Here is a 19,714-nt window from a genome sequence, read left to right as displayed (position 1 = left end):
AATTACATGGGGAAGAGGTTATTACAGAATAGATAGTGGAAGACCCAAGTCAGTTTTAAATTAGGACCAATATCCTTTCACTATATCAAGACGCCACTGCGGTTAAATCCTTGCACAACTACTAATCAGCATGTTGCCTTTGTTTGCAATGCAAGCAGCCCCAATTATGACATCAAAAGATTGAGAACAGAGGTGCAGTGGGCTAGTAGACTATCTGTTCACCTCTGGGACATGTCCCAGGCTGACAGGATGACAGTCCGCTTTGGTAACAAGGCTCCTTCATGAAATGCTCAATCCAGTTCTGGCAAAGGGCCTCTAGCTGAAACAGCTGTCTGTCTTTTCAGGTGGTGCAGAACCTACCATGTACTTAAAATGTCAGCCATGAACTCACTGAATGGCAGAACAGGCTCGAGGGGATGAATGGCCTACACCTATCCCAATGCTCTGTTATTTCAAATTTCTATGCATTTGCAGCTTTTCCTTTTTGCTCTCATGGGCTAATAGTCACACAGTGTGGCAACATTTTGTGTTAGGATAATATTATTGAGACTGGAATTGGAAAGAAGGTATACTGGATGAATAGGAAAGGTAGCAAACAGCTGCAAACCCTATCCTTAAGAATTTTACTCCATTAATTTTCTGCAGCTAGAAATAGGATCTTTTTGCTAACGTGGTACTGGTTTTCAGCTGGCAGCAGGCGGTGTTTCATCAGGAACAATTAGTTAAAAACTCCTACATTGCACTTGCTACAGTCGCCAGGCTGGTCTCTTAAAAGTGACAGAAAATGCATGAAGTCTGTTCATGGTGCAACAACACCATCTGTTGGCTGCCTGATAGTACTGCTTCAGAAACAAATTGAAAGGGGTAAGGACCCCTTAAACGAGAGTGCATTTGGCTTATTTTCTCCCCCACACATCTCTAAATGCAACAGAATCATGTAGACTCGTGGTTAATATGTCCAATCATTGCAATCAACAAGAGCAGCGATCTATAAATCAAATAGAATACTGAACTATGTCTGGCAAATCAGTGGAGTACAAAGCCAAATAGTCTGCTCCTGCACTGTAAATACTTTGTTATACTAAAAGAGCCTCAATGCCCTGCAGGGTCAATCTGAACCAAGATTATGGTATCCAGTTTTGGTCATCAGATATAAGGAAGAAATAAAGATCCTGGAGGCAGCACAGAGAGGAACCATAAACACTGATCTACGTTATGAGAAAGACTGGAACAAACTTGGGTTTTCATTAAGAGGGTACCTCAGTATATGATAAATGGTGTAATCAATGTATATCTGGAACATTACTTCAAGTCAAACTGCAATAGTAGGATAGGACAGCAGAGGTCAACTTGGGGAATCACATATTTACAACATTCTTTGCACAGATTTCAAAACAAGGACCTCTCAGTTTGGTAGTGGAAGCAAAAGCCCTGAAACAATTTAAGAAACTGAGAGGGTGCAATGCTCCACATTTATCCTTTTAAATTCCCTTCTGTATTCATTATGGATGTTGTGATGACATTTTCAAGAATTTGTATATTCATGCAGCACAGAAGGAGATCATTCAGTCCAACAAATCTGTGCTGTCCCATCCCCTCTCCTTGCTCTTCCCCACAGTCCTGCAAATGTTTTCCTTTTTTTTAACCAGTAGCCTTGTTTATTAAACAATTACCCCCTTCTCGACATGTGATGTTGGAATGCCTCACTAATAATTTATAATGCTTATATTTTACCGTTATCTCAATGTGATTTGCAGAAAAAGTGGTGCAGGCAGCAAAAAGACTGCATTCACCTAATTCGCCCTGGAATTCAGTAAAACTAAGTACCAATAGATAAGTTATATCTCTAGGGATTTGGTCACTTAAGTAAAAACCTTCTATTCGCCAGAGTATATAAAAATCACATCCTTACATTTAAAAATAATTTACATGTATATAGCATCTTATCAACAGCAAATGAGGCTAATTTCAAATAACCTTTTAGGTGGAGTTGGTTGAGGGATAAATGTTGACCAGGACACTAAAACTCCCTACTATACATCCTATGGTAGCATGGGATGCTTTATGGCTAACCGAGCAGGCAGGTGGAGTCTTAATTTCGCACCCTATTCAAAATAAGGGCAGCTCCAACAATGCAGCACTCCCTCAGTACGCACTGAAGTGTCAACCTAGTTTATGTGCTCAAGTCTCTGGAGGATGGTTCAAGTTCACAACCTTATAACTCTGCAGCAAGAATGCCACAAGACATGACATGTCCCAGCTCATATCGACAGCAAACCAGTGGTCCAAGGAATACCAAATGTTCAATTGCAGAAACAATGAAAACATTGCAGTTTTCAATTCTCTGCTAAACCGTAATCCACTGTGCCTGTTTGGCCAGTGTTTGTTGTAAATCAACAGGTTACCTAGCGACTATTATAAAAGCAAAATACTGCGGATGCTGGAAATCTGAAACAAAAACAAGAAATGCTGGAATCACTCAGCAGGTCTGGCAGCATCTGTGGAAAGAGAAGCAGAGTTAACGTTTCGGATCAGTGACCCTTCTTCGGAAGGGTGTAGACTCGTGGTTAATATGTTCTCCGGAAGAAGGGTCACTGACCCGAAACGTTAACTCTGCTTCTCTTTCCACAGATGCTGCCAGACCTGCTGAGTGATTCCAGCATTTCTTGTTTTTGTACCTAGTGACTATTGTCACTTTTGAACATCTTGTCTGCAAGAACAGTGAAATATTACTGTAGTAATGTTTAAATCATAGGAATGGGAGTAAGCTATTCAGCCCCTCAAGCCTGTTCCGCCATTCAACAAGATGGTGACTGATCTGCATCTTACTCCACCCACCTGCCTTAGTTCCATACCCTTTTATACCCTTGTCTCGCAAAAATATGATCACTCAGATTTAAAATTAATTGAGTTAGCATCTACTGCTTTTTGTGGGAATGTGTTCCACAGGTCAACAACCCTTCATCTCCCCTCACTGGCCTGGATCTGATTTTAAGGCTATGTCCTCTTGTCCTACACAGTGTACCAGCAGAAAATGTTCCTTTCCATCTATCAATTCCCTTCAAAATCTGAAAAACCTCAATCAAATCACCCCTTAACCATCTATATTTCAGGGAATATAAGCTATTTATACTCTAGGAGTCGCTGAAGCGAATAGCAGAGATGCATTGTTTGCTATTTGCATCCTCATCCTGTACCACCCCCCAGCCCCATCAGGCAGCAGCAGACCTGGTGCCAGCTCATTGCATACTGTGTAAAAGCAGGTTTCTACCACTGTCAGAACAGGATGAGTAGAGTTTAAAGTTCGGATTGCAGTCAGTAACCAGGGACCTGCGTTTTCTGTCCACTACAGTTTTTTAAAAAGTTCAATCAAGAGTTTCCTCCAATTACAGAAAATGGCTTCTTCAGTAATTTCAGGGGTCTGTCTCCACCACACCCCCTCATAATGTTTAAGCACTCTTGGTGGCAAAGCTTCTTGACATTGGTCCCAAATGCATCCTTTAGACTGACAATATCAATTACAAATTGCTCAAAGATTTGTAAGTACAGTTCAAAGAACTCATCAATCAATTGCTCAAAACACTAAGGTTATTTCTCAAAGTTACGGAAAGCGGCCCAACCTGGTTTATCATATACAGGATCTTGGTCAGAATATGAGCACATTTCCGAGGATTGATGGGAGTTTCGTTAAACACTCGAGCCTGCAGGGAGAAAACATTGAAAAAAGTGTTTGTGTCATATCATAAACAATCTTAGCAAGTCTATAGGAAATAACAGAATGAGAGGCAGGAATGAGCAAGTCCATTCAGTCCATCGAATCTCTACAATATTAACTATCTGATCATAAACATCTAATTCAGTTTCCTGAACAAATTCAATTCCATTCCTGGCGTACTTAGATTGTCTCTTTTTTGAAATGCAACACCCGGCTGTTCTGATTATAACATGCATTGTCTGTGGTCTCAAAAGATTCTGAATCATCTGGGTAAGGCTAGACAAAAGCAACATGGTAAATCATTTCACTGAGTAAATGGAAGAATGCAGCACTTCATATTAACAAGATGCTGGCTCCCCTTTGGAGCTATTCAATTAAACCACACACACAGGCACACACATACAGACGCTTCAAGTTAACTTATTTTCCATTCTCTCTCGAAAGAGAAGGTTGAGGGGGTGACTTCACAGAGGTCTTTAACATCAGGAAGGGGTTTGATAGGGTGGACGTGGAGAAAGCATTTCCATTTGTGGAGCAGTTCAAACTGGGGTGGTGGAGGTATAAATATAAGATAGTCACTAATAAACTCAATAAGGAATTTAAGAGCAGCCCCTTTACCCAGAGAGTGGCTAGAAAGTGGAACTTGCTACCACGAAGAGTAGTTAAAACAAATAGCATTGATGCATGTAAGGGGAAGCTAGATAAGCTAATGAGGGAGAAAGGAATAGAAGGATATGCTTCCAGATGAAGTAAGGTGGGAGGAAGCTTATGTGGGCCATAAATACTAGCTTAAACCAGTTGGGCCGAATGCTGTAAATTTTACGTAACTCTCTAGGTCCTTGACAGGCCGTGCAGCCAGCTCACCCCGAGGTCTCTGTATTCAAGTCAGACTGGACACTTGCCATGACTGGTGCTCAATGGAGATCCTTGACCTTCATGCACCACTATCCTCTGCTTAGTCTACTCCCTACTCCATTCAATCAAGCTTCACTGGGAGACTAGAAAGCCAAGATGCTCACAACTGAAAGGGAAGGCTACCAGCTCCTGGCATTCAGTTGCGAGAGGGAATCTGAGCACAGTTTTCAGAGCTGCACCAATATGGATCTCCGTTAATGGCCACCATACCTCTAGACAGACAGAGGCACTTTCCAGCAGGGGTCACTGTATAATGATTCACAGTGGGTACATTAGAGGATTGGTATCCTCCATGGGTCAATGCGTCAACCCACCTCCTGATCTGTATGGAGACTGGAAAACTGATACAGAAATCGCTGCTCACCTCCTGCAGTACAGAACTCTTCTCCAGGTGCTGGAAAGGGTTTGAGCCCCCACCTACGGGAAAACAAGAAGGAGATTTATATAAAAGAAAATCAAAACAGAGCAAACTCAGTAATGAACAACATTCACACAATGCCTTAATACAGAAAGCATCCCATAAGGACTATGAAATAGGAGCAGGATTAGGCTAAAAGCAAAATACTGTGGATGCTAGAAATTTGAAATAAAACAAAGTGCTGGAAATACTCAGCAGGTCTGGCAGCATCTATGGAGAGAGAAACAGAGTAAACATTTCAGGGTTAACGGAAAGGGTTACTCCCTTTGAAATTTGGCATCCTTGCATCTGTCATGATGAGTGCAAGACGAAAAGCTTCGATAGCATGTCTCTTTGCTGAGCAAAGACTAGAGCAAGGCTGTGGAGGGATTTAAAGACAAGTACTCTAAATTTAAGGCACTGGCGTACTGGGAGCCAAATCAGATCAATGAAGGCGGGAATGATGTGGGAGCGAGACTTAATACAGGACAGGACAGCATTTTGCAGCAGTTCTTTATGGAAGGTGGAGGTTGGAAGACGACAGGTTCCAAACCCTCGGGTAAAGGCTTCAACAGCAGAGGGGTTGAGGTTGGGATGGAAGCAGGCAATTCTGTAGAGGTGCAAATGAAGAGTTTTGATAACGAATGGGACATGGAGCTTGAAGCTCTGTTTAGGGTCAAATAGTTCAACCAAGGTTTCACAGGACAAAGGAAGGGATGGGGTCAACGACAAGGGAGCTAAATTGTTGTGGGTCAGAAATGATGTCTTGAATCTTCCTGACGTCCAGTTGAAGAAAGTCGTGACCAATCTGTGCCTTGCTGTCAGACAGAAAGTCTGCTGCCTCACAAATCAGGCACCAAGATCAGGTAGTAAACAGCAACTTGAGATATATACAAATTAATGACAGCATGCATTTAAACTTTATAAGTGGTTCCGAATCTTTGTAGTATGCAGTTCATAAAGAAAACATACTGTTCAACAGCCCAGGTAGAAGGAAAGGGGGGGACTGTTTGTAAAGTATTATGTGGCATGGATAAGGTGAAGCTAAAATATTATTTTAAGTTAACTCAAGCCTGTGAATTCAAATTTAAAACTGATCTAAAAAAAAAACTTACTCAGAGCGATAACCAGTTAGGATAATCTCCCAGTTAAGGCTGCAGAATGAAAAGGAAGTTTAAAATGACATTTGCAACTGGGATGGAAAGTTGAATACTGAATGTGTATGAGCTTGACGGGCCAAAATGCCTTTTCTCATCTTTGACTTTCGGTTTTTCTTTTGGCCCTTTAGCTTTACGAGTGCAGATTGCATTCCAGTGCAATGGAAGGTATTTTTAACCAAAATGACAACCATGAAGCTGGCTCATGCCACTTTCACATGCAGACTGTTCCTTTGAAGAAGTGAAAGAAAAGGACTTGCATTTATATAGTACCTTTCGTGGCCTCAGGACATGTCAAAGTGCTTTACAGCCAATGATGGACTTTTGAAGTGGTCATTGAAACGCAGCAGCCAATTTTGGCACAGCAAGCTCCAACAAATGCGATAGCAACAAGATAATTTTTTTTGAGATGTCAATTGTGTGCCTACTTCTTTCGCAAAATGCCAAAAGTTATAATTCTCGATTCTATTTTAGCAATAGGGATACAGGTAACAACTCTATCACAAAAGGATCCCAGGCAAAATGTTTATTCAAGTATTTGCTCCACAGATGCTAGGGTGCCAACACTCCAAGACTGCTCTGGAGCTTTCAGGAGTTAAAGATTATCTCCAGGACACAGGATCAAACTTGACACCAAAGTTACGATGAGCCTGGTTCCACCTCAGACAGTTGCCAGGGAGAGGAATGGAGTAGGTGGGTAGGGAACAAAGTTTGTGATGGGGACCGAAGACAATGGCTTTGGTCTTCCCAATTTTTAACTGGAGAAAATATTTGCTCATCCAGTACTGGATGTCAGACAAACAGCGTGGCAATTTTAGACAGTGGAAGGGTCAAGAGGTAGAGCCAGGTGTCGTCAGTGTACATGTGGAAACTGAAGCTGTGTTTTCAGATGCTGCTGCTGAGGGGTAGCACGTGGATGAAAAACAGGAGAGACCAAGGAGAGATCCTGTGGTGGGGGGAGACACCAAAGCTAACAATGTCTGAGAGGGAATACAAGGTGAGCATGCGACTCTCTGTGGCTGTGTCAAATTGAGTTTGCTAATACTCCTCTGAATCGCCTTGGGACTTTTTACTTTGTTAAAGAGGCTATATAAATGCACGTTGCTGTTGTTGAGTGACCTGCTGTCTTCAGCTCTGTAGGTCACACTGAAACCAAAACCTATTTAGAATTTTGTCCAGAATTACTCTCCCTAAATGTATAAAGCAATTACCAAAAACTGATCATATCTGCAGGCATTGAGCTAAACTTGCATAAATTATTGACTATGAGAAAGGTAAATTTTCCCTCCTTTTCCTTCTCGACCTATCTGCAGCCTTTGACACAGTTGACCACACCATTCTTCTCCAGCACCTCTCCATTGTTGTCCAGCTGGGTGGACTGCTGTCACCTGGTTCCATTCTTATCTACCTAATCAGAGCCAAAGAATCACTTGCAATGGCTTCTCTTCCAGCTTGCGCACTGTTACCTCCGATGTCCTCCTTGGCCCCCTCCTATTCCTCATCTCCATGCTGCCCCCCAGTGACATCATCCGAAAGAATAGTTTTCACATGTACACCAATGACACTCAGCGTTACCAGACCATCACTTCTCTCAACAGTCCCACTGTTGCTAACTGCTCATAGCTGCTGACTCTATCCGTCTCCCTCGAACGTCTGAGATTAAGCCAGTCTGTTCATAACCTTATGTCACATCTGACCTGGAGATAAGCTTGCAACCACAATTTCACGCCATCACTAAGACCACCTAGTTTCATCTCCATAACATCGCCCAACTTCACTCATCTGCTGCTGAAACCCTCATTCATGTCTTCATTAGCTCTAGATTGGATAGGTATTTGAAAGAACTAAACTTGCAGGGCTATGAGGATCGATCAGGGGAGTGGGACTGATTGGAGTGCTCCACGGAGAGCCAACATGGATTCAATGGGCCAAATGGTCTCCTTCTATGTCGTAAACGACTTAATGACAGGACTATTCCAATACACTCTTGGATAGTCTACCATTCATATACTTGAGGCCATCCAAAACTCTGCTACCCATGTCTTCACTCGCACCAAGTCCAGTTCATCTATCACCCGTGCTCGCTGACCAACATTTTGGCTCCCAGTTTTCAAATCCCTCCATGGCCTCGCCCTTCCTTATCTCTGTAATCTCTTCCAACCCCGCAACCCTCCAAGATATCTGCCCTCCTCTTAATTCTGGCCTCTTGAGCATCCCCGATTTAATTGCTCCACTATTAGTGGCCACGCCTTCAGAGGCCTAGGTCCTAAGCTCTGGAATTCCTTCCCTACACCTCTCTACCTCACTTTTCTCCTTTAAGACACTCCTTCAAAACCTACCTCTTGGATCAAGCTTTTGGTTGTCTAACCTAATATCACCTTATGTGGTTCAGTGTTGTATTTTGTTTTATAATGCTTCTGTAAAGTGCCTTCGAATGTTTTATTACGTTAAAGGCACTATATAAATACAAGTTGTTGTTGCTGTATCATTTCAGCGTTAGCCAACAGGTTTAATCTGATTATATTGTCAGACTCCCCAAGACACTTTCACTGAGAGCACTAAGAGTTTCAGTGTAAATTTGCAATATTTGACTTAGCTCACCTGAACAAGGTTGCATTGACATTGTGCAAAAACAAGAAAAATCTCAAGGATCTTCACAACCATTTGCAGAAGGGGGAAACACAGATAGGAAGTGAGAGATTGGGAGAACAGAAAGCTTGGTGGAAGAGAAGGGTTACGGGAAGGTTTTTCCAAAAAAGGGGTTTAAGAGTTCCAGACAGTGTTCTTCCTCCATTACACCATGAACAGTGGGTCATTTCCGTCCATCCTAGCACAGGGACGTTGAGGCTAAATGCAATTTACTACATTTAGCTTCAGCTAACTCAGCATGGGTCGGGGACCTCCTTGTCCATAGCGTTAGCACTGGCTCAATTGGTAGCGCTCGCACCCCAAGTTAGAAGGCTGTAGGTTCAAGTCCCACTCCAGAGACTTCAGCACAAACATCTATGATTGACACTCCAGTGCTGTACTGAGGGAGACACCGTCTTTTAGATGCAACATTAAACCAAGGCCCATCCTGCTCTCTTAGGTGGGCACTATTTCAAAAAAGAACAGGCCAATATTTGTCCCTCAGTCTACAGCATGGCTACCCAACCCGGACCGGACGACTTGTCGGGTTCAGGTCGGGTCACACTTCCGGGTCCGGCATTCGGGCTTGGGTCAGGTTGGACACACTATCACCACTTCCGTTAAGTGGCTCCAATGTTAACGTACTTTTTGGACTTGAAAAGTCGTTTTGTTACAATTTTTTTAAGCTTGTGCAGATAAGCAACAAAGCGAAGAAAAGAAGGTAGGTTAACTGATGGTCGGGTCGGGCTCGGATGTGGTTCTGTCAGGTTCGGGTTGGGTTTTGTTTGCAGACCCAAGTCGGCCTTTAACTCAGTCATCACTAAAAAATAGACGACCTGTGTATTATCACATTGCTGTTTATGGGAGCTTGCTGTGTGCAAACTGGCTGCCACATTTATCTATATTACATCAGTGACTATACTTTAACTGTACCTCATAGGCTGTGGGGCACTTTGGGATGGCCTGAAAGGCGCTATTGAAGTTTTTTTCACTAACCATATGGCTCAGTTACAAGTTGCTTTTACTGATTGGGTCAATCCTCAAGTTCTTCAGTCCAATCATAATTCATTACTACTTCTTGGTTATATTGTCTGCAGTACTAAATGTGACATTGCTGACTTTTTGGAAAAGTAGTCAGTAAGGTTGGTGGATCACTCTGTACAGGCATTAGCCTAATGCCTTGTCACTTGAATGCTTGATGAGGGCTTCTTCACTAGAGGATGGCTGCCTTGACATCACACATTCAGCCAATCAAAAAAATGCTTTGGCAAATACAGAAACTGAACTCACATTTTTGATTATTGATGGAAAAGAATTTACTTTCATCCTTTGGTTTCAAACACCTCCACTCTTAAACATGCTGCTGCTTGTGATGATATGGTTGTACTGGTTTGGCAGCTCTCAAGTATTCCTCCCTTTTCATCTTGAGCAAGGACTGATAGCAAATATTAATGGACTATTGAACCAAAGAAGGAAGCACAGTCAAATCAGGCTCTGTTCCCTCTCCTGTCATGCATTTCCAGGAGAAATTACTGAATGATCAAGGCCAAAATTCTGGGCTACTTTTCCTGTCCTTAGTCCATGATCAGTGGCATCAATCAAGCTTTTTTGCCCAATAGCACGTATGCTCAAAAGTTAGTTTCACTCTATCCGTTCCTGCACCACAGGTCCACCTTTCTCTGAAAATGGATCCTACTCTGCAAAATAAATATTGAATATCATGCAGCTCACTAGGATCTTAAACTAGTGTTAAATGGATAGCAAGGACAAAGGTATAGCAGGGTAATATTGGACAGAAACTGGATAGTGGGAGAGGAAATATATAAAACTAGAACAGGAAAATATGGCTGTAAGGGGAAAAAAGAAAAATCACAAATACTTGAATTACCAACTAGCATTAGGAAAAGAAAATGACAGGTTAATGTGCCTGTTTTTATGGGCTGACAGATCTCCTGTATATTTCCAGCACTTGTTTAAAATATGGATGTGTTTTATCTTCAAAACCAACAGAGAGATCCCACTCTGAACTGACCACCCAGTATGACCAAGAGTGTCTCAATATTCAAGAAGGAACTGAATAAATATTTGGCAGAGAAAGCAAGATAGAGCAGTGTGTGGATTATTCAAACTTTGAGACCAGCCAAGTGGACCTGGTGGTTTTTTCCAGTGCTGTACACCAGTAGTTTTTGAAACGTGCAAATATTAACATGCTCGTAGGCAAATGTTGTCACACGTCCAGAGACTCCCTATAAACACCGACAGACTTTCAGCTTTGGCCAAATACAAAAGATACTGCCAGCTACCCAAACAAAAACAGTGCTGATGCTGCATACTAATTAATAAAAATTTGGAATCAACAAAATTTGGAGAATTGCAAATGTTACGCCCTTGTTCAAAAAAGGATGTAAAAATAAGCACAGCAACTACAGGCCAGTCAGTTTAACTTCAGTGGTGGGAAAACTTCGAAAAAAAATAATTAGGGACAAAATCAATAGTCACATGGACAAATAGGAGTTAATTAAGGAAAGCCAGCATGGATTTAAGGAAATATCATGTTTAACTAACTTGCTGGAGTTTTTTGAGGAGGTAACAGAGAGGGTTGATGAGGGCAATTCTGTTGATGTGGTGTACATGGACTTTCAAAAGGCGTTTGATATAGTGCCACACAACAGATTTGTGAGCAAACTTGTAGCTCATGGAATAAAAGGAACGGTAGCAACATGGATACGAAATTGGCTGAGTTACAGGAAACAAAGAATAGTAGTTAATGGATGTTTTTCGAGCTGGAGGAAGGTTTGTAGTGGAGTTCCCCAGGGATCAGTGTTGGGACCCTTGCTTTTCCTGATATATATTAATGACCTAGACCTTGGTGTACAGAGCACAGTTTCAAAGTTTGCAGATGATACAAAACTTGGAAGCATTGTGAACTGCGAGGAGGATAGTGTAGATCTCCAAAAGGACATAGACAAGTTGGTGGAATGGGCAGAGAGATGGCAGATGAAGTTCGATGCAGAGAAATGTGAAGTGATTCATTTTGGTAGGAAGAACATGTAGAGACAATATAGAATAAAGGGTACAATTCTAAAGGGGATTCAGGAGCAGAGGGATCTAGGTGTATATGTACATAAGTCACTGAAGGTGGCACAACAGGTTGAAAGCACGGTTAAGAAAGGATACAGTATTCTGGGCTTTATTAATAGGGGCATAGAGTACAAGAGCAAGGAAGTGATGTTGAACTTGTATAAGAGACTAGTTCAGCCTCAGCTGGAGTATTGCGTCCAATTCCGGGCGCCGTACTTGAGGAAAAGCGTGAGGGCATTGGAGAGAGTACAGAAGAGATTCACAAGAATGGTTCCAGGGATGAGGAATTTCAGTTCTGAAGATACATTGGAGATGTTAGGATTGTTTTCCTTGAAGAAGAGAAAGCTGAGAGATGATTGGATAGAGGTATTCAAAAATTAGGAGTGGTCCGGACAGAGTAGATAGAAACTGTTCCCACTCGTGAAAGGATCGAGAACGAGAGGGCACAGATTTCAAGTATTTGGTAAGAGAAGCAAAAATGACATGAGGAAAAACCTTTTCACACAGCAAGTGGTTAAGGTCTGGAATGCGCTGCCTAAGAATGTGGTGGAGGCAGGTTCAATTGAAGCATTCAAAAGGGAGTTAGACAGTTATATGAAAAGGAAGAATGTGCAAGTTTATGGGGAAAAGGCAGGGGAATGGAACTGAGAGCTGTTGTTTCAGAGAGCCAGTGCGGACATGATGGACCAAATGGCCTCCTTCTGCACTGTAATGATTCTGAGATTCTGTGAAATTAACTTGTTAGTAAGTCAACAAATATAGAATATGAAAAGCTTATCATAAATTGACAGGAATTGCATGGGACCTCTACAATCACTCAAAAATACTAAGTGGCTACGGATCCTAGCTTTGAAAAACTATGCAGAGAATCAGTCATGGCTCAGTGGTAGTAATCGCACCTCTGCCACAAGTACTGCACTATCAGAGGTGCCATCTTCAGACATTAAAACGAGGTGCTGTCTGCCCTCTTAAGTGGATGCACAAGATCCCAAAGCATTATTTGCAGCCAAGCAGGGACGTTTTCTTGGGATCCTGGCCATCATTTGCCAGTCATTTATTTTATTGCTGTTTGTGTGGATCTTGCTGTGCACAAATTAGTTGCTGCATTTCCCATGTTACAACAGTGACTACACATCGAAAGTACTTAATTGGTTTTAAAGCATTTGGGGACATCCTGAGGTGGTGAAAGATGTTATGGAAACGCAAGTCCATCTTTCTTTACATTCCTGCTTTAAATACACATTCCAGTAATCTTGAAAAATGGTCAAATATCAAATGCTGTTTAATTAAAAAAAGTTTTAACATACCAGATTAACCCAGATCAAGAAGAATGGAGAGGGATGTCACTCTTCGGTGTTAAATTATGAAATGCAACACAACCACACTTTCTTTGGGCCTCCTTATCTCGAGAGACAATGGATACGCGCCTGGAGGTGGTCAGTGGTTTGTGAAGCAGCGCCTGGAGTGGCTATAAAGGCCAATTCTGGAGTGACAGGCTCTTCCACAGGTGCTGCAGAGAAATTTGTTTGTTGGGGCTGTTGCACAGTTGGCTCTCCCCTTGCGCCTCTGTCTTTTTTCCTGCCAACTACTAAGTCTCTTCGACTCGCCACAATTTAGCACAAGGATGCACAAGGATAAACGTCTACTATTCAAACTATTCCAGACATATCTGTCAATACTCTACTTATTTGAAGACTAGTTCAAAAATCTCAAACTCCTTACATTTTCGAGGTCAACATCTGCCCAAATTGTAAACTTTATTCAAGATTACCAGCACCAAGAAATGTTTAAAAAAGTGAGATTTATAAATCCCTAACAGCAAGAGCTGTGTTTATATTCAAAAGTGATCACTAGGCCCTGATTCCAAAAGCCGTTACGTGATATCATAGGATAGCAGGGTCATTTGAGACCTCAGAGGGTAGTCATCCCTGCCCTTTTGCAAGTTGCCCCAGGCAAGGATCCCATGTTCAGGGTTACGAGTTATGGCCAACAGCAGAACAAGCAAATTTTTGGTTGCGATGGCAAAAGAGCTAGAACCTGGAGAGACAACGGCTGCTTACAGGCAGAGGATCCACTAGGAAGAATTGTGATTCCTTTAAAGCACACGTAAGGATGGCAGAGAAACCATCTCATGTATTTTTCCCCAGTCATATTGTTCATTTCTCATGGAAGTTTAAAAAAAGAGGCTGTTACAAGCAACTGATGAGGTAAGTGCAGGCCTGTGAGGCTGATCACCACTCCTACTTGAGATCACCAGGTTTGAACTGGACAATCTGATAAATGACTAAATTTTAAAAACAGGCTCCAAGGAAGTAGTGACCCGTAAAGCCATTTTTTTTTTGATCCAGCTCATGCCTGTCATGAAAATATTATAGAATAGTTACAGCACAGAAGGAGGCCATTCAGCCCATTGAATCTGTGATTAAAAGATTTTCAATAAGCTTTCAGGATCAGCAAATACCAAAAATCTAAACCCTGATTCCAGCTTAATCCACCACAGTCCTGTCTACAGGACTTGGAAAAAGATATCATTGCTATTCCCCGAATATCAGCAAGAAAAATGAATTCATGTTAAATATATTTATACAAATGCTTCAACCCCTCATTCAGCAGTTTTCAGCCCCAGCGACTTTATGCTGAAGCTCCTGCTCCACAAGAGTAACTTGCGCACCAGACAGACTTGGTCCACAGGCTGCTGCTGCTGCTGCCATAGTAACCAATGGAGGCCTCCCCATCCCATCCTTCATGACTGGGACTTACCGGACTCCTCGTCCTTTTTGTCGAACTTTTTCAGCATCTTTCCGACCCTTCGGTTTTATCTGTTGATAGCAGCTCAAAGCCCGACTCCAGACTTTTCTCTCCCTCCACCACTCTCAACAACTCCAGCTCCTACTTCCGGTTACTGTCTTTTTACTTCCTGCCAACTAGTCACAACGACACGTCGTTCTACCTCACTGCGCATGCCCGGTGCCTGTCCTCGGGTTGGGGAGGGGGCCAGAGCAACACGCCTGGGGAGTCTGAGCATGCGCGGCACACCAACCACCCCCCCCCCCGGCTCAACGGCTTCGCGCACTGCGCACGCGTCAGAATCCGTGCCGGGAGAAGTCTGCACATGCGCACCATGGACATTCCTAAGCCGACGCGTTCTGTCCACTACGCATGCGTATTATGTAGACAGGGTGTGACCTGCAGTCCCCAGCCTCTTATAATAAAAGCAAAATACTGCGGATGCTGGAAATCTGAAACAAAAACAAGAAATGCTGGATTCACTCAGCAGGTCTGGCAGCATCTGTGGAAAGAGAAGCAGAGTTAACGTTTCGGGTCAGTGACCCTTCTTCCGAAGAAGGGTCACTGACCCGAAACGTTAACTCTTCTTCTCTTTCCACAGATGCTGCCAGACCTGCTGAGTGAATCCAGCATTTCTTGTTTTTGTCCCAGCCTCTTCTTCTTTGGCCTCCTTGTTTGGAGAGACAATGCGTAAGCGCCTGGAGGTAGTCAGTGGTTTGTGAAGCAGCGCCTGGAGTGGTTATAAAGGCCAATTCTAGAGTGACAGGATTTTGCATCTCAGTCTATTCCATGTTACCACATGTTCCACATTCTAACAATTCCGGGGAAAGATGTTTCTCCTGTATTTTGCTTTAAAATACAAACGTACTTTTAATGGCAGTCACATACTTTGCAACATGTTTTGATGCAGGCAATTTAAAAGATAAGACTAACAACAACTTGCATTCATATAGCGTCAAGGTGCTTCACAGCAGCGTAATCAAATAATTGAGATGAAGCCAAAGAAGATGTTAGGACAGGTGACCTGAAGGTCGTACAGAACAAAACCCTCAAATCTGAAATAAAAACAGGAAATGCACAGCAGATCCCATCAGCATCTGAAAAGGAGTAAAACACACCATGGTCTGCTGTGCCTATACACATGTTTAAATGCACCTTTCACTCAGTATAACAGCTAGATGGGAATGAGCATTTTGAAACGCTATGCCTATATGTGCAAAGGTTTGATTGCATGTATGTAAAATGGGCTGGATTTCAAATACAACAAACCGCTCCACTTACAAAAACGCAAAACTGGCCTGGATGATCAAAACAGGCCAGATGGGCTGTAACATTCTATATAATGTTACGTAACTATTACTAGACACCTAAAAGCAGGTGGATAAATTCGCTCTATGTCTGTTTTACTTTCCATCTTTCTGCAGAATCTGACCACTGAAACTGATGCATAACAATCACATTTGGGAGAAATAAAAGAAAGATTTACAAACATACCAACGTACGAATTAGAAGCAGGAGTAGGCCACTCGGCCCTTCGAGCCTGCTCCGCCATTCAATAAGTTCATGGCTGAACTGATTACTCCACATTTCCACCTACACCCGATAACCTTCCACCCCCTTGCTTATCAAGAATCTATTTACCTCTGTCTTAAAAATATTCAAAGACTCTGCTTCCACCGCCTTTTGAGGAAGAGAATTCCAAAGTCTCACAACCCTCCGAGAGAAAAAATTTCTCCTCATCTCTGTCTGAAATGGGCGACCCCTTATTTTTAAATAGTGACCCATAGTTCTAGATTTTCCCACAAGGGGAAACATCCTTTCCACATCCACCCTGTCAAGACCCCTCAGGATCTTTTTTGTTTCAATCAAGTCGCTTTTTATTCTTCTAAATTCCAGTGGATACAAGCCTAGCCTGTCCAACCTTTCCTCATAAGCAGCCCGCCCATTCCAGGTATTAGTCCAGTAAACCTTTTCTGTACTGTCTCCAACGCAGTTTCATCCTTCCTCAAATAAGGAAACCAGTACTGTACACAGTACTGCAGATGTGGTCTCACCAATGCCTTGTATAGCTGAAGCATAACCTCCCTACTTTTGTATTTATTTAGCACTTTTCATGACCACCAGATGTCTCAAAGCACTTTACAGCCAATGAAGTACTTTTGAAGTGTAGTCACTGTTGTAATGTAGGAAACACGGCAGCCAATTTGTGCACAGCAAGCTCCCACAGACAGCAATATAATAATGACCAGATAATCTGTCTCTTGAGAAAGAAAAGAATGATATCATGGCATAATTTGGCTCCCGTATTTCCCTACGTTACAACAGTGACTATGGGCTGGATTTTGTTCTCTGCCAGGCATTGGCTTCCATGGCTGGGGGAGAGCCTGAAGATGGCTCCAGATGAAGCCTACCATGGACCTCGACGCCGTGAGGGCCCGGCCCAACTCTCCCAGCGGTGGCAAGGCTCCGCGGTGGCTGCCCAGCCACCGGACGACGGGACCACAATTTAAAAGTTCAAATGAACAAAATTATTAAATTTAAATAGACTTACCTGCGATATTGAGGGCCCGCTGCAATCTTTGGTGCAGCAGACGACACTCCCATGCCTTCAGATCCCCGTCCAGCGAAACGCAGTGCCACAGTGATGGGGAGGGGGGAGGAGGTAGGTTTGTAAGTGCAAGGGGATGGGGGGGGAATGGGGTCAAATATACGTAATGGGTCTAGGGGATGGTTGGATAGGTTGCAGTTTGGGGGGGGGGCGCAGTCAGAAGTGAAAGGTAAGTGTTTTGGGGAGGGGAAAGGGCAAATAGTTATTGTAATTTTTATTGGAGGGGTGGGAAAGGGGCATTAGAAATGTATTTTTTTAATTTTGGGGGGGTAGGACTTTAAAAATTTAAATTGGGAGGCAAGTCTGGCTGCCCTTTAAAAATGGCGCCAGCGCCTGCGCAGAGGCAGCTGACGCCATTGCTGGGACGGACAGCCTACCCCCTCCACGCGATTGGGGGGGAGGGGAGAGCGGGATGCCCCAGCTATTTAAATGAGCCGCCATGCTTGAGGTTGCAGCGGCTCTTTGGCATGCAGCCTGCCAAAAAGTACTTCATTGGCTGTAAAGCGCTTTGGGATGTCCTGAGGTTGTGAACAGTGCTATATAGGAACATAGGAGCAGGAGTAGGCCATTCAGTCCATCGAGCCTGCCCCACCATTCCGGGTACTGCCTGTGTGGAGTTTGCAAGTTCTCCCTGTGTCTGCATGGGTTTTCTCCGGGTGCTCCGGTTTCCTCCCACAAACCAAAAGACTTGCAGGTTGATAGGTAAATTGGCCATTATAAATTGTCACTAGTATAGGTAGGTGGTAGGGAAATATAGGGACAGGTGGGGATGTTTGGTAGGAATATGGGATTAGTGTAGGATTCGTATAAATGGGTGGTTGATGTTCGGCACAGACTCGGTGGGCCGAAGGGCCTGTTTCAGTGCTGTATCTCTAATCTAAAAATACCATCATGGCTGATCATCCACTTCAATGCCTTTTTCCCACCGTATCCTCATATCCCTTTATGTCATTAGTATTTAGAAATCTGTCAATCTCTCCTTTAAACATCCCCAATGACTGAGCTTCTACATATAAATGGTCTCTTTTCATGGGAAGAACATCTCATCCAAACCCATATCCGCACCTGCACAGTGCAAAGCAGGAACCACTGGAGAGATATTGATTTGGGAATTGGAGCAGAAGTCTGCCCTTTAACTAACCCATTAACTAACATTAATGCCACGTTGTTAGATCAACAAACACTGGGGATTAAAACTAGGAACTTCCTTGTCTAGCTGAGTCCCATGCTGGGCAGCGAAGTCACCAAATGAGGGAGCAGAACCATAAGCTTTAATGGCACTTTTACACCTTATTCAAGAAGAATAAATGACCTTTGAAATATATAAACCAGAGAAGTGAATCATATGTACAGAGTGAAGCCATTTAAATCAATTTAGTCCCCGTAATCCCTCGAGTAACCAGAAGTTCCTAAATTACCACACTCTTTGTGAACAAACATTACTTGAAGCTTTGTTTTTATGCAATGTAAAACTCCTTTTGTTTTTACAAAGTTTGTGGAGGAGAAGGTTTCTCCCTTTGTTCTATATTTGGATCATTTCGGAATCAACTAGCACAGGTTAACAATCAATAAACTGCCTCCTGGGCTAAGGCTACCTTTGAGTGCCCTACGAGGCTTTTCCTTCAAACTAATGTTTACCTACCGTATTCATGATCATCATTGAAGAACATCCCCGTTTTCTGTGACAAAGATTCAGGAATGTACTGCCCGGTGATCGAGTTCTCAGCACCTGTGTTGGATTCGTGTACAGAAATACCTGCACTTTGAACCCTGGCTAATAATGTTAGCTCAGCACCCAGGCACTAAACAGTACAGGTGAGGAAATAAAGTTGCTGAGGTAAACCAGTGCTCGATGCAATCAAATTAAAGGGCCAGCCCATGAATGATCTAGTGAGACATTAATTTCCAGTTTCTCTCCAATCTTCCCCTTCTTTTCCTGAACTCTTGGCAGGGTCCAGTCCCACAGCTGCCCACACTCCCTCCAGTACTTCACCCAAAGTTGTCATTTTCCACATTGATTGGATATGGGGGCAGGGTCATTATCAAGACTTGCAGAAAAAAATAGTTCCACTCCCCCCACATTTACATCATTCAACCCCACTACAAAAAAATACATAAAAAGAGAAGCTTCCTGGAGAATAGAAGGCTTTTTGTAGCAAATCAATGGGAATCTGTATCCTTTTTGTGGGATATATTAACGATTTGGACGTAACTGTAGGGGGCATGATCAAGAAGTTTGCAGACAACACAAAGATTGGCTGTGTGGTAGATAGCGAGGAAGATAGCTGTAGGCTGCAGGAAGATATCGACGGTCTGGTCAGAGAGGCAGAAAAGTGGCAAATGGACTTCAACCTGGAGAAGTGTGAAGTGATGCATTTGGGGAGGTCAAACAAGGCAAAGGAATACACGATAAATGGGAAAATACT

General features: G+C 42.9%; 1 protein-coding gene across 2 annotated transcripts in view; it reads right to left on the bottom strand.

Moving 5' to 3' along the window:
• LOC137380260 (coatomer subunit gamma-1) overlaps positions 1 to 19,025 on the bottom strand; it is a 92,291-nt gene extending 73,266 nt beyond the window's left edge. Inside the window, exons 1-3 of one of the 2 annotated variants that reach the window (XM_068052134.1) lie at positions 18,931 to 19,025; positions 4,995 to 5,047; positions 3,621 to 3,701 (exon numbers count right to left, since the gene is read on the bottom strand). In XM_068052134.1, the coding sequence (XP_067908235.1) occupies positions 3,621 to 3,701; positions 4,995 to 5,047; positions 18,931 to 18,958 (162 nt within the window). In that variant the 5' untranslated portion in view covers positions 18,959 to 19,025. Of the gene's footprint in view, positions 1 to 3,620; positions 3,702 to 4,994; positions 5,048 to 14,653; positions 14,823 to 18,930 lie in introns of those variants that run through there. The other variant, XM_068052133.1, reaches the window with a different exon arrangement.
• Between the last annotated feature and the right edge of the window lie 689 nt (positions 19,026 to 19,714).

This window comes from Heterodontus francisci, chromosome 19 (assembly GCF_036365525.1).
Source record: "Heterodontus francisci isolate sHetFra1 chromosome 19, sHetFra1.hap1, whole genome shotgun sequence".
Classification (NCBI taxonomy): domain Eukaryota; kingdom Metazoa; phylum Chordata; class Chondrichthyes; order Heterodontiformes; family Heterodontidae; genus Heterodontus; species Heterodontus francisci.
The sequence above is the reverse complement of the archived record's forward strand: the minus strand, read 5'-3'. Positions and strand labels throughout refer to the sequence as shown.